Below are 14,787 nucleotides of genomic sequence, written 5' to 3'. Positions count from 1 at the left end.
GGGCTTGGGGTGGGAAAATGCATTTCCTCACAGCATCAGAGCTTTGGCTGGGGTAATGAAGGAATTGTAATCTTCTGGGTGGCTCAATAAATAGGATTCCTTTTGGTGGAAGTGAAAGGGCAGGAATGGTTCAGAGCAACAGGAATGCTCAGATGAGCCAGAAACGAGCAAAGTCCCTTTAAAAGAGCTTTTTGGCCAGAGTGAACTGCCAGGCTTCTCCCAAGGAGGATCCACGGGATGGATATTCACGCAGCCACTCTCACAGCCCTGTATCTACTTCCGAGGGGTATTCTGTGAACGAGAACAGGATTTTTGTTGTTGTTCTAATTCCTTCTCTTCCTGTGTTTACTGACGCTCATGTGCAATGCCTGTGTAAAGGCCGGGCACATCCAGTGGAAGCGGCAGGACCCGGAGAAAGCCGTGGGCTGGGAGGTGCCGCTGTCCCGCCCGGGCCTCTGTCGCTATGCAGAAATGCTGCGGGAAACTGGGTCAGGGCAGCGGGGCCGGGCCGGGCGGGGATGGGGATCGCTTGCGGTGCGGGCTCCCTCCGCTCCCGGAGACATTCCCGGGGAATCGTGACCTCCTTCGTGATCCCCTCTCATCCCCGGGATTGTTCCCCGCGCCACGCGGGTCTTTGCGAAGAACATCGCACATGTATGAACCGGGCCGTGCCTAAAGTAGGTAACAGCCAGGTCTGCTCGGGAGAGGCAATTCCCCCGCAGCATTTGGCATTTTCCGTGTTCATTAGATGGCGGTGTGCACGTGTGTCCCTGCGTGCAGCCCGGGAGCTGCCCCGTTAACCCTTCCCGCTGCCGGCAGTTCCCAGAGGAGCTCTCCCCCATCCATCGCTGCGGGCTGCGCTCACACACCCCGTCCCTGCTGCTCATCCGCGCTGCCGCGCTGTCTCCTGCCCATGTGATGGCTATCGCGGTGCATTCATCCTTCTCCCGAGCACTGCCACGTGCACGCCGCTCTGGAACTCCAGCAGGAGTTGGGTCATAGAATCGTGGAACAGCTTGGGTTGGACGGACCGTAGTGATCAGCCGGCTGCATTGCTGTGGGCAGGGCTGGCACTCACCAGACAGACCAAGGGGCACGCGGGTCTCGTCCCACCGAGCCCAGTCCCGCGGCCCTGACCCCACCGCGCTGCCCCTGCACAGCCCTCCCTGGCTTGTTTTCACTTCTCCCTGTCTCCTGGCTGCTGAGCTCTCCCCCTTTGTAAAATCTCTTAATGTACTAACCCTTCGTAGGAATTGACTCCCGGAGATGTCAGCCCACAGCTCTGTCTGCAGCTCAAGCATAGCCATTAGCAGCTATTGAACTTTATATACAAATCAGAGGTATAATTTCCCTCTTTAGGGACAAAGGAGGGCTGATACCAACACACCAGCTTTGAGTGTAGCCGTGCTCTGTGCGCTCCACAGGAAATACACTTAGCTAAACACAGTTGTAATTACGTGCAGCTTCCAACCTCTGCTTTCTTGCTGTTCTGTACCACAGTAGTGCTCAAGTAGCAGGGATTTAGGAAAGCCTGGCTATCTACACCTCATCCCAATCAGTCTTGCTCCCTTGTTGCCAACTGCCTTATCTCCTCTGTCTTCTCTCTTATCTGTCCCTGGCCTTCAGAGCCTTTTAAAGAGGTAATTTTGCTGGTCAGGTAAAGCCTGGTCTCTCGTGGGGTGAGGCACTGCTCAGCTGCTCCATGGGTCCAGGTTGGGCTGGGAGAGCCCCTCCTGCTCTGCCTAAAGGTCAGCTTTTCATCCAGGGACTGCCATGGAACCCACAGTCCTGCCATAAACCCCTCTGTGCTGGTCTCTGCCACGGTGCCTTCTGGAGCAGAGAAGCTCTGGAGCTGAGGGAAGGCACTGGGAGGGCACTGGGGAGGGCACCAAGCTCCTGGCTCGAGGCACAGACCCTGACATCCCAAAAATTCATTAGCTGGACGCAGATTGAGATAGTAGATATTGGCAGAGGATAATGGACTGTATTCTGTTGGATATTGAATGCTTTCAGAGTAGAAGCTGGTGCTGGGCTTCAAGGATAAATAAATATTGACAAATTTATATCTACAGACTGTTCTGAGAAATGTAACATCTTCAAGGGGAAAAGCCTATGCTAAAGTTTGTTATCACTTTTCGTACCTTCAATTTTGAGGAAGGGTCCTTTTCACTTATCTGACAACTGCAGGAGAACAGGCATTTTTCAGATCTGCCAGATCAGTTTGCCTTTGTTTTGTGCTGCAGGTGAGGCTGTGTCACAGGCTGGTCTGGGGCTTAGCTGTCTGGCCTCCAGAGCTGCCCACAGAACTGTGTGTGAGCTGCAGTAGCATGTACACATCCTTCCAAACATAGCTGTTTGTGTTACTGCAGCATTCAATTCCTTTGTTTTATCTTTTTAAATTAATTTCACGCTTTATTTCTGTGTGTAGAAACACAGAGACTCACATGTATAACCCGAGCACAAATTCTGCACAGCTACAGCAAAGTTCCAAATGAGACTAGAAATTACATGTAGCTTTGTGATTTAATTTTCTCTGACATATTGAGTCTATGTTTTAGCCTACAGAACTCCACAGCTGTGCCCTAATTCTCTTTTCCTTGTGATCTCAACATCGCTGCCTTTTAAGGCATTGCTATTCTTGGATCTCAGCAGGACACCATGTTAGACTGTCACCCTGCTTGCTGTACTGCCAGTGCAGAAAGCAGCTTCTCCCTGGACTTGCAGAGAATATGTGCAAGCAAACTTTGGAGCAATTTAGTGGGTGGATGAGGCTAGATCAGAGTAGCATGTATTGAGGTGAGGGTGTACGGGTTCCTTTGTCACTGCTGTCTCAGGGCATAAGGAAAATGTTTATGTTTTGTTGCAAATAACAAGCAATAATGCAATTAGTCTTTGGCAAGACTCACACAGGAAAAGCTGGATGTCTTTTCCTTTAAAGAAGAGGGTCGCTGTCCTGTGGGTATTTATGTTCTGTTTGGTTAAGTGACATTCATATCTCTAGAAGTCATAAGTCTAATTCCTGATTTAAGCAAATACTGAGTGTATAACCCTTGTGTGGCCCTTGTCTAACATATTACATTTGCTCCTACGGACGTAGTGCAAGTGCAGTTTGCTAAATCCGGTGTAGGAGCTCTCTCAGTGTGATTTGGGCTGTTCTGACACACGATGAGATGTGTGTCTCTCACGGTGAGATCTGTGGGGCTGAGCATCCAGGGTGCCTCCTGTGAGTAGCAGGGGCTGTTTTCAGGAGTACGTGTGCTGCAAAGTCATCACAACACAGCACAAAGAGCCCCGCAGTTTTGCTGATAAGATGCCTGCTGGTGAGCACTGGGAGTTTTCTATTTGCCTTGTTTCCAAGATGTATGATAAAAACCCTAATGCAGATTTTAATTTTTAACTCCTAAAAAAACGCGTGGGATTATCTTGGGTGAGCAGCTCGAACATATCATGCCATTGGAATGTCAAAAATTTAATGCAGAAATCCAGGCGCTGTTGTCGGGGCAGATCATTTTAATTTCAAATCTGAATCTTACATGTTTCCTCTCAAACCCTCTCACATTTCTTGCAGCTCCTCTCGTTGCAGAGGATCCCTCGGGCTAAACCCGCTGTGCTGCACTGGGGAGGATTTATGGCAGCCAGCGAGGCTGCAGAGAGCAGGGCAGCTCTGTCTGTCTGTCTGTCTGTCTGTGCTGTGAGTGGGGCTCGGCTGCACTGCAGGGGAATCAGTTTGGTTTGGCCAAGCTGCCATTTCCCCTCCCAAAGCCAGGAAGAGCAGCCGTGCTGGGGTCTGGAGCTCCAGCGTGTCTCTGGAGCCACGGTGGGAGCTGTGGCCAGGCTGGTTCCTGCAGAGAGCAGCTCAGGACAGGCTTAATGAGGGGAAATCAACCCCCCTAATTCGGGGCCGTGTCCCCAGGCAGTCAGGGGAGAGGTGGATTCCTCCAGCAGGCAGTTCAGAGGCTCTGTTAAGGACTGATCACAGTCCTAGCACGGGGCTGCTCTGAGCATGAGGTTCCTGCACAAGGAGTTAAGGCCCTGACTGGTGCTGCTCCGGAGCCTGCTGGAGGAGATGCTGCTCTGTGCGCTGGACAGAGGAATTGGAGCCTCTTCACTCACAAGACATGAAATTTGGGAATCTCTGTGGCCTTGGTTCCTTGGTGTCTGTTGCTTTTGGTGCCCTAAATCCTCACTGTTGCAGCAGCTCCTGTGGGCATGACCCACTCCTGCTGTTGGATGTCCTGTGGAAAACCATCACTGGAAAACCTTTCCATCACTGCTCCAGCACAGCGTTGTCTCACACTCCTGCTTTCCCAGCAGCCTGCTCTGGCCGTGCAGCCACGGGTCCCTTCTCTGTTTAGATGCCTTAATGAGGCTGAGGTTTGTGGTCAGGGCTGCTGACAGGAAAGGGGAAAATAAAAATGAGCATAAGGAAGTGTTGTGGGAAGAGCTTTCCACAGCATTCGTGGGATTTAATGTCCTGAGGACACAGTCAGAGGAATTCAAAGGAATAAAATCTCTATGACAAATCATAGAATTGTTGCATTGCATTTAATGTATTTTAATTGACTCTGGTTTTGTCCCCCGTCGGTTTTATAGTGCTGTCATCTGGAAGACAAAGTGTAGAGCTGTGCTTTCCCAGCAGAGCTGTGCCTGTGTCGGCACTGGTTGGATCTAGAAGGCCAGACTTGGTGTGAGCTGGATAATTACCCTGTAAATTAACCAGAGCAAATGTAGGTTCAAGGAATCTCTTGAAATGTGAGTGAAATATTGACTAGATACCAATTAAGTGAGCACAAGGCTGGATCATGTGGAAAATAGCACGTAAAGATGTAGTTAGACTGTATAGTGAGACATACATACGTCGGGATCAACTTGATATCCAAAAAATTAGTTCCACCATGTGGAAAAGTTCTTGACTCCAAAGCAGAAACTTGGCACAGAGCAGATCCTCCTCTGCTTCAGCTGGGGAAGTAGCTGGTAATTAGAGGCTCATCTTCTGTGAATCGCCACAAAAGAAAATGAGGGCACAGTTTTTGAATGGGCTTGATGAAAACAGAGGGATATTGGGATTAGAGACTCATGGTTTCTTCTCTGGGTTTGAAGAAGAGTGTGATTTGTCATGGGTTGCATTGTTGGTGCACCCTGCCTGATCCTCTTCCTGTCTGCTCAATTTGTCTGGAGGTTGTTTGGGTTCTCTTGTGCAGGATGACCACTTTCCTCAGTTTCTCCTGCTTTCCTCCCTGTTTGTGAAATCAAGGGAAGTTCCTCAGTACACAGAAAACCCCGTTTATCTTTGAGCAGCTTCCTTATGTAGAACAGTTTTATGACAATAGAAATTTCATCCTGAATATGTACTGCAGTCCTGGGGGCTCGTGTTGTGAGCAGCCAGTTGTAGCTGTTACCACTATGCTGTGGCTTTCTTCCTCGAGTACGTTATCGTATTACCACGGATTTAAATATTTGATTTACAAAATGTCGCTGCCTGATACTCCAGCACTATCATGTAAGACACATCACAATAGATACAGAGAGTAAAGATTGTTTTAAATGGCTTTAATACAGGCAGAGGTCAGAAAAGGCAAGATAACAGCAGAAGAGGCTATGTCAAAAAGTAATTAGAGCAGGACAAATGGATTGTGCAGGCATGTCGAAGGCTGTTATTTCTGTAGGCAGTGAGTAGGAAAGGTGTTAATGTAATGTGACAGATCTGGAGCAGAAATGAGGGTGCAGGGAAAACAAATAGGAGCTGACCAATGGAATGGTTTAAATTATGAGTTTTGCTTTAACATAATTTGATTACACATGAAAGAAATGTTTAGTGTAGTTTCTTTGAAAACCTAATTGTCTTAAATACTGCATGTTTGATTCAGTTTTTACACCCAAGGCAGCAGCCCCTGTGCTGGGGCAGCCTCACTCCCTGTCAGGAATAGGTATGGGAATACTTTGCCCTGTGTGGCTTCACAAATGAGAGGAGGATGGAAGATTTTTTTCCCCTAGTGTTTGTCTAATAAAATTGGCTCTTTGCAGTCACGTACATCTTAATTTGGAACCTCGTGCTAACTGGGGTGGGTGGTATCTGGGCCTGGGAGCTGCTGGTGCAGGTGATACATACATTATCCAGTTTATCAGAAGGAAAGCATGAGGATCTGGTTTAGCAGGAGGAAGACAGTAACATATGTTTTTTTCAGGATTCAGCTCTTGCCCTGTTCAGAATTGGAACCAATATTAGTAGGAGGGGGGAGCAGTGCAGAAATGCCCCAGATTTCCAGGCTGCTCCAAAGCACTGAACAGGATACAAAGAACTTCCCCAGCACCATTCTGCTCTGCAGTGTTGAGCTGAAAGCACGCAACCTGCTGGACACACAAAGATTTGACCTTGCAGCCAGGACAAACTGTGTGGCTCATGGAGACATTTTCCTCACATTTACAGCAGCAGAAACTTAAAATGATGAGAGCATTTTTCTAGAGGAGGATTTTTTGAATGTGGTGATTTCTCCTGCTGTCCTGTGCTGTTGTCCTCAATTGCCCTTGCCTTTCTAATAAATATATTTTCCATAGATTTTGACATTTAACAATTTGATTTAAGCTTGAATTCATCTTAATAAGTAATTGTTGTTTATAGATGGTTGTAGATGGTAAATCACTCAGTCTCCAAGCTGAGGTGTTGCAGGAGGTTCTTACAGAAGCTGGGAGTTCAGGTGATGTGGTTTTTTTCAGTGGAATATGCTGTTTTCTGCATGGATGTATTCTTGGCTGGTTACATGGGTACAAAGAGGAAGTCTGAGGGTTTCTCAGATGGTTCCTCCATAATTTTGTTCCCGTTTTTGTTAACTTTGGAAGGACACTTTAGGTCAGCTTTTCCTTTTCTTGTAAAAGAGGAAAATAGGATTACAAACTTCAATAAGTTAAATTGAATACTTAAAGATGTTTGAGAGCGGAAAGGGACATTTTAAACATCTGCTCCTACTGACAGAACGGCTGATTGCAGGAGGACCGAACCCGAAGCGCCCTCCAGCCGGTGAGCGGGGCCCTTCGGTGCGGCCCCGGGAGGGGAGGGGAGGGGAGGGGAGGGGAGGGGAGGGGAGGGGAGGGGAGGGGAGGGGAGGGGAGGGGAGGGGAGGGGAGGGGAGGGGAGGGGAGGGGAGGGGAGGGGAGGGGAGGGGAGGGGAGGGGAGGGTGCTGCGGGCTGCTGGGGCAGCGCCGGGGCCGGAGCGAGGGAACAAAAACTGCGGCTGAAACCGGGCCTGCATCGGTGCCGGGCCCGCATCGCTATCGGGCCCGCATCGGTGCCGTGCTCGGGGCGGCCTGGGCAGAGCCGGCTGGGATCCGGCGGTGTCCCGGGAGGGGCTGGGCTGGGGCCGCTGGGTGTGCCCGGCCCTGCTCCGGTGTGCCGTCCCTGTTCCCGGTGTGCCCAGCCCCGTTCCCGGTGTGCCGTTCCCTGTGTGCTCTCCCATTCCCGGTGTGCTATCCCGTTCCCGGTGTCCCATTCCCGGTGTGCCGTCCCGTTGCCGGTGTCCCGTTGCCGGTGTCCCGTTGCCGGTGTCCCGTTGCCGGTGTTCCGTGCCGTGCCGTCCCGTTGCCGGTGTCCCGTTGCCGGTGTCCCGTTGCCGGTGTCCCGTTGCCGGTGTTCCGTGCCGTGCCGTCCCGTTGCCGGTGTCCCGTTGCCGGTGTCCCGTTGCCGGTGTCCCGTTGCCGGTGTTCCCTGCCGTGCCGTCCCGTTCCGGGTGTCCCGTTGCCGGTGTCCCGTTGCCGGTGTCCCGTTGCCGGTGTCCCGTTGCCGGTGTTCCGTGCCGTGCCGTCCCGCCGTGCCGCTCGCCGTGTCCCCGGTCGGGTGCTGCCCTCTCCCGTCCAGCGCCGGCCGCACGGAGCCGCGGGCCCGTGTCCCGTGTCCCCGAGGCACCGGAGCCCTGGGGCGCGGTTACCCTCGCTGTAAAGCCGTGGGTGCGGATCCGCCGGTGTTTCCCCACGCATCCAAGCGCTGCTCTGTGCCGGTGACCGCCCGGCCCAACAGGGCTGCTCGGCATCGCATCCCGCGGGTCTCTCTGTGCCGTCACGGTGCCACCTCCCGTCCCTCTGCCGAGGCTCACGCTGTGTGTGAGAGGCATGGAGCAGCCAGGATGTTCCCAAACAGGACTTTCCCCAACACCAAAGAACCTCCCAAGCTGCTGCAGTTCCAGCAACATGTTGGCTGCAGTTGTAATTCTGAAGGTTTTTTCTTCTTTGTTTTGCCATCTGACCTGAAATTTGAGGAAATGTCCTCACTGTTAGTTTGTTTTACCCTGGGCATACAAAAAATTGCTGCTCACCACCAAGCTGAAATTTGTAAATACTGTTCAGAACTAAAATAACTACAAGTATAAAAACAAACTTGTTGTTGCAATTATTAAAAACACCAGCAACTGCACCAGGCTGGGTGTGTCTGTGTGGTTGCAGTTTGTGTAAATCTTGCATAAAGTCATCTTTTGGCTTTTCAGTTGATCACTTTAGTGCACAGAATTTTCCCACCTCTTCAAATTTGGGAGATACTCTCTGCCTCCTGGCCTACAGGCCTCTCCTCTGTCCCTGCACCCTGCTGAACATCATCTTCTGCCTGGGTTTGGATGAAGAGTTTGGGCTCATTGTGTCCCCGCTGGCTGATGGGTGCATGGTTCTGTAGGTGGGACACACCAGGACAAAGCCCCACTGCTGCATCTCTGTGGGCTCTGAATATCGAGAAACAGCTGCCCCAGGGAGGAGGTGCAAGGCTCAGACCCTGCCCTGGGCCCGCTGCTGCTCCAGCCATGCAGTGCTGGGGCTCTGGGAGGCTCTCCTGGTGCCAGAGCCCAGCCCAAGGACGTCCCCAGCTTTCCAGTGTGCCCTGATGCTGTGAGACCTGATTTGGTTACTGGGAGTCACAGGAAATGCACTCTTAGAATGGATGGAGCCATCCCGTAGGAAGGGAATGGAGCTCGATTGCCTCCTCATAGAAATGTAAAGCTTCTCCCTTTGCAATTCCCCTTTCTTGTACTTTCCCACTAAGGCAGTAAAACCATATACTTCCCATGCCTACAATCCCATTTGTTTTCCCTTTCTCCTCTGAAGGCGACCTCTCTGAGGAGCCCTTAACCTCCCCCCTGCCTTTTCCTCTGTTACACAGAGCTGCTCTCTGCTGTGTGTCACCCACCAAGCGAGGTGCAATGAAACGCTTCTCATAACCACTCAATTGTCTGGGATGGCAAATTCGGTAGCCAAGCGAATAAAAATATAAATAAACAGATAAAACCGGAAATTGATAGAAGGATTCAATTTACACAACGACCTGTCAAACTAGTAAGAAGGAGAAAATAGCTTAATTTTATGTGCACCATGTGACCACCTTCACTAGAATTATTAACACCACACTCGTGGTGTCTTTAACGCCAGGGAGGAGAGGAATTACCTGATCTGTTGTTAAACCATTATCAAGAGCAGCTCAGACATCGGGTGGATGTTTATTATCATTCCTTGCAGTTCCTTCCATAGCTCCTCTAAGCAATTTAATATTAATTTTTAATTTTTTCTCTGAAATACCTGCATACATAATGAGTGGAATAGATCTTTTGGGGAAAGTACATGCTGTGTTTACCTCCAACCAGCTCTCTCACTGCAGTGCCTGAAAGCAGTAACATCCACAGTACCGAGGCTGTTGAGAGGTGCTAATCTGAATTTTTATCATTTTTTCAGCCACATTTGCAAACCAGGCTGGTTCTGGCTGTGGGTGCTGGGTCTCGTTCCCCAGGTTCCTGCTGACCCACACGGGCTCAGGCACTGCGGAGGTGCTGCCAGCAGCACCATTGTTGGTAACGTGAAGATTGAGCCAGGGTTGGGTATTTCCTTAGGATCTGTTCGTTGCTTGAAATCAAATCCCCTTCGGTGCTGTCGCTTGGTCCGTGGCCGGCTCAGTGGTGCGGGGGCAGCCCTGGGTTTGTCGCCTTCAGCGCCGAGATGTGCTGGGTTTTGTTATCACAGCCCGGACTTTGTTCCTGCCACAAAGGGGCTGATGGCTCAAACTGCGGGGACACAACAGAGCCCCGATTGTCATGAAAATGGGCAGAGCCCCGCTGCTGCACGGGGAATTATGGAACTGTGGCCGTGGGTGGGAGAGCAAGAGCTCAAGGAAGGGCTTCCCCTGGCCTGGGGCCACACAGCTCTGCCAACCCCGCTCGGCCCAAATTCGGGGTTTTCATCAAAGTTTTTGGGATTGGCTGTGACACGGGATGGTACTGGCAAAGAGTGTCCTGGGAGAGCTGTGCTGGCCTGGCCTGGCACTGTTCAATCCGATTTCATGGCTCATGATGCCACTTTGTCTCCTTATTTCTGAAAAAAGTCACATCTTTTGAGAATTCCTTCTCTTTGGAATGGTGATCTCATGGCACATCACCAGGGAGCAGAGGGAGAGGGGCAGGACCTCCTCTTGCTTGCTGTGCCTGTCCCTTATGGCTTTAGCATCAGGACAATAAATCCCTTGCAGGCAGCAGTGCCACTTGCCCACTTTTTGGCCATGCTTTTGGCTTTTACTGTTGCGACCTGGTGTTGTTATAAATTCTTAGATGTTGGTTACAGTAGCATCAGGCTTTTCTGTCTGAGGTGGGAATTGGCTGATACAGGCTAAAAGAAGAACCAGCTACTTTATTTTCCTTTTGAACAGACTTGCTGTGTGTCTGTTTGGGTCAGACAACAGAGCTCCTTTTTCCCTATCTCTTTGCCCATTCCCAGCTGGCCTGTGATTTTACAGAATAATTTTGGATCTCTGCAATTATTTCAATTATTTTCTGCCCTTAAGGATTTCGTATGGATGAACTGCCGTGTGTATTTAATGCGAGTTTTGAATAATTGGGAAGATTTGGGTTGTTTGGACAATTATATTTTTTTCCCAGCCAGGTTTGGTCTATAATTGCATTTTCAGAACTGGGGGGGAGGGGTGTGGGAGTGGGTTTGTTTTGGGGGTTTCTTGGTGTGTGTGTTTTGGGTCTGAACAGCAGTTGTGGGAGCAACTTTGTGTTATCTGGAGATTAAGTTGCTTCATTTCAGCCTGCTGTGTCCACACCACGCTGCAGCTTTACAAAATAAGCACTCTGCATTCTGGTCACACTCCTCCGAGGGGTGCTGGGAGCCGGCTCAGGGCGCGCAGGGGATGAAGAATGTGGAGCTCTGGGAGCAGCACAATTGCAAACAGCTGTGTCAATAGTGCAGCCAGGGCTGCCTTACCTTGGCCATGCGCTGCCAGGGGCACAGCTCCTCAGCCAGCCCGGGCTTGCTGGCTGTGGGCAAGGGGACATCAGTCCCACGAGGGTCTCACTGACACAGAACTGCACAGATTTACAGCATCAGCAAAGCTTAGAGAGTTTGCTCCTGCAAATGCACCTGCTGTGCAGAAATGCTGGGTTAAGAATAGGATTATGAGTAGAGAGAATCATGGAAGGATTGGAGTTGGGGTTGGGGTTGGGGTTGATGGCCAGATCCCCTGCCCAGGAAGGGTCAGCTGGAGCAGGGGCCCCGGGCTGCCAGGAGGACACCACTGAGCTCTGCCCTGCATTGCTGGATGTCACCAGAAAGCAATAAAATTTCAGGCTTGGGATGGAGTGAAATATGACCTCTTTTGTTGCCTCTGAGCCTTGTTTATTCTAAGCCAGGCATTTCTCAGAGCACAGTTGGGTGCTGCAGTCCTCGGGATGAGGAACAGAAGCAAACTGTGCCTTTTGAGCAGAGCCAGTTTTGAGAGATCCAGACATCTGGATGACAGGTTGGATTGGGCATCAGCAGAAATGCTCTTGGGCCTTCCCTTAAATGGTGTGGTGAGCATTGGTTTGGGCTGGTCAAACAGAGCTGAGCACCAGGACAGTTTACTGGGCACTAAGGACACATGAGCTGCACTGTAGCCCAGGCTGAGTTCATCCCAGAGGGAGAATGAAGGGGCAGAAGAGCTTCATGAGAATATTTTCTGGTGCAGGCACACGTGGCTGTGTTTGATGAAGAGCTCACCATGACCAGTGCTGCCAGTGGTACCTGCTTTGAGATGGGCAGCTAAATCAGTGATTTATTGTGTGCCATTTGAACTCCACTTGTGTCTCACTTGTGCAGACCTCACCTTGAACAGGTCCAGGGATGGAGCAGCCACAGGTGCTCTGAGCAACTTTTACCTTCATGCTGGGGATCGCTGGGTTTTGCTGGTGTGTGTGTCAGTGGTATCTGTTTCACACCTCAGTGAGCAGCGCTCTCAACTTCCCTGGCAAGGACTGTGCCAAGGGGTGGCCGGTAGTGATGGCTGGTGGCCAACAGCTGGTGGCCAGTGGCCAGTGCTTGGTGGTCATGGCCAGCATCTGATGCCTCCTGGACACTGCCCAGGCCATGCCTCACGGCGGTGGCAGCAGTCAGTCTGTCTGTCAGTCTGTCAGTCGTTTGCTTGGTCGGTCAGTCTGTCAGTTGGTCGGTTGGTCTGTCAGTCAGTCAGTCAGTCTGCCAGTCCGTGCGTCTTGGCCAGTGGCTCAGTCTGTCTGTCAATCGGTCGGTCGGTCTCTCGGTCTGTCTGTCGGTCGGTCTCTCGGTCTCGGCCGGTCGCTCAGTCCGTCTGTCAGTCGGTCTCTCGGTCGGTCTGTCGGTCGGTCTCTCTGTCAGTCGGTCTCTCGGTCGGTCTGTCTGTCGGTCTCTCGGTCTGTCTGTCGGTCTCTCTGTCAGTCGGTCTCTCGGTCTGTCTCTCTGTCAGTCGGTCTGTCGGTCGGTCTCTCTGTCAGTCGGTCTCTCGGCCGGTCGCTCAGTCCGTCTGTCAGTCGGTCTCTCTGTCAGTTGGTCTCTCGGTCGGTCTGTCTGTCGGTCTCTCGGTCTGTCTATCGGTCTCTCTGTCAGTCGGTCTCTCGGTCGGTCTCTCTGTCAGTCGGTCTCTCGGTCGGTCTCTCGGTCTGTCTCTCTGTCAGTCGGTCTCTCGGCCGGTGGCTCAGCCGCTCTGCCGGGCGGGCGGGGGCCCGGCCCCCCCGCGGCCGGTGCGGCGGGGGCGGCGCTGACATCACGTCGTTAGCATAGGGCGGCCCGCGGCGGCGGCGATGGCCGAGCCGGGCTGCCCGCCCGCCGCCGCCATGAGGCGGCCCTAGGAGCCGGCCGGGGATGAAGCGGGACTCGACCTGCATGGAAGGTGAGCGGGGCCGGGCCTTTGTCCGGGCGGTGCCGCCGGAGGCTGCGCGGGCCCGGGGCCGCCGCCCCCCGCCGCTACCGGCCCGGGGCCGCCCCGTCCCGGCGCCCGCGGGGTGCGGCGTGCGGGGCTCGGTCCGCGGGGCCCGGGACCGCGGGGACAAGGAGCCTTGCGGGGCTTTCCCCTTTTCCTGCCTTTTCACGGCTCCCGGGGCGCGGGGCCAGGCAGCGTAGCCCTGGGCTGCGAGCAGGATTATGCAATTAAAAAAAAAAAAAAGGGCATTAGTTTGTTTTGTGGCTTAATTTGTTTATATTTTAAACTTCCTAATCCCTCCGACCATCTGGAGGAGCTTTTTTTAGTATCGTTAATTATGGATAGTATCGGGGTCACGGAGGCGCTCGGTAGCGCCCGGCCGCCCTCCCGGGACCAGCGCTGCTCCCCCGGTATTTGCAGCCTTTTTTCCCCTCCGTGACTGAAGACAGCGGTAAAGCTCACCTTCAGAGTAAGGATGAAATATTTCAGGAGAGAGCATGGCGTGTTGGGCAGCACACGTTGGAGAAGTCACTGTTTCTGTTGTGCCCAGGCCCTGCTCCCGCAGCCCGGACTGCTGGGGGTGGGGTTAGTTTCAGATTTTCTTAATTCAGCATCCTTCTCAGTGGCTGCACATCTAGACAGCTTCAATAGGGCCAAGAGAATAGGTTCTAAGACAGGTAAGTCAGGGCTTCATCCTACCGCTTTGTAATGCCCCAATTAATAAAAGCAAACCGGTGTAACCCCGTCGTTACTCCAGAGCGTGCGGCCGCGCCGGAGCAGGGCAGGGACCGCGCACGGAGCTTTCTTTTGCTAAAATTGGATCAGCGAAAGTTGATCACTTGGGAGAGCGACTGAACTCGCAGTCGGTCTGTGAGCGTGGGCAGCGCGACCGAGACCCTCGAGCCTGTCCACAGCTGCGGTCCCGGCCATCGGGCACATTTTGGTGTGCGGGCTTTTGTTCCAAACTCTTTGTGCAACAATCGGCCGGGTGAAGGATCCGTCCTGTCCCCGTCCCGCACAATGGAGCGGGGCGGGGGTCCCGCAGCGCCCCGTGTCCCTCGGCAGCCCCCGCCCGCCGGGACGTGCGGTCCGTGGGGCGCGGGGCCGCGCTCGGGGCTCCCCTGCCCGCGAGAAGTTGCATTTCACAGATGAGTTTTTGATATGCAAATGGAGATGTGTCCCAGGCAGGGGAAGGGTGATGGGTTTCATCAGCTGCACGCTCTTGATTTATACGGAGCCGAAAAGGAGCAGCTGATGATTTCTGGGTGTTTTAATGGGGGATTTCTTTTGATTGAACTCTACTTGGGCAGAAACGGAATCAGGGTGGAATAAGACTGTGAGTTTGGGATTTCATTACTGGAAAGGGAAACCAGAGAGAGATGCACTGGCCATTCCTCTAGTACAGCATTTCTCCTCTTTTCTTTCCAGTACTCGCTGCTTTTTAAAATGAGACTCTCTGTGAGTAGAACATCTTTTTACAGTACAGGGAATAAGGTTGCAGGCTTCCTCTTTGCCCTCCTCTATTTTTTTTTTTTTACAGGAGGCTTGTCCATTAAAATTAACCTTTCTCCCAGCTGGGCACACAAATGTTTTTGTTTTAGTTCACAGAGGGTTAA

At 52.3% G+C, this 14,787-nt stretch overlaps 1 protein-coding gene across 2 annotated transcripts in view; it reads left to right on the top strand.

Annotated features, from left to right (window-relative positions):
- The window catches only part of NR6A1 (nuclear receptor subfamily 6 group A member 1), a 72,488-nt gene that overhangs the window by 35,080 nt on the left and 22,621 nt on the right, over positions 1 to 14,787 (top strand). The window contains exon 1 of one of the 2 annotated variants that reach the window (XM_036393926.2): positions 13,064 to 13,141. The exons of the other annotated variant lie outside the window; for it this stretch is intronic. Within the exon in view, the coding sequence (XP_036249819.1) occupies positions 13,114 to 13,141 (28 nt within the window). The 5' untranslated portion in view covers positions 13,064 to 13,113. Of the gene's footprint in view, positions 1 to 13,063; positions 13,142 to 14,787 lie in introns of those variants that run through there. 2 annotated transcript variants of the gene reach the window in all.

Source organism: Molothrus ater, chromosome 20 (assembly GCF_012460135.2).
Source record: "Molothrus ater isolate BHLD 08-10-18 breed brown headed cowbird chromosome 20, BPBGC_Mater_1.1, whole genome shotgun sequence".
In the NCBI taxonomy this organism is placed as follows: Eukaryota; Metazoa; Chordata; class Aves; order Passeriformes; family Icteridae; genus Molothrus; species Molothrus ater.
The sequence above is the reverse complement of the archived record's forward strand: the minus strand, read 5'-3'. Positions and strand labels throughout refer to the sequence as shown.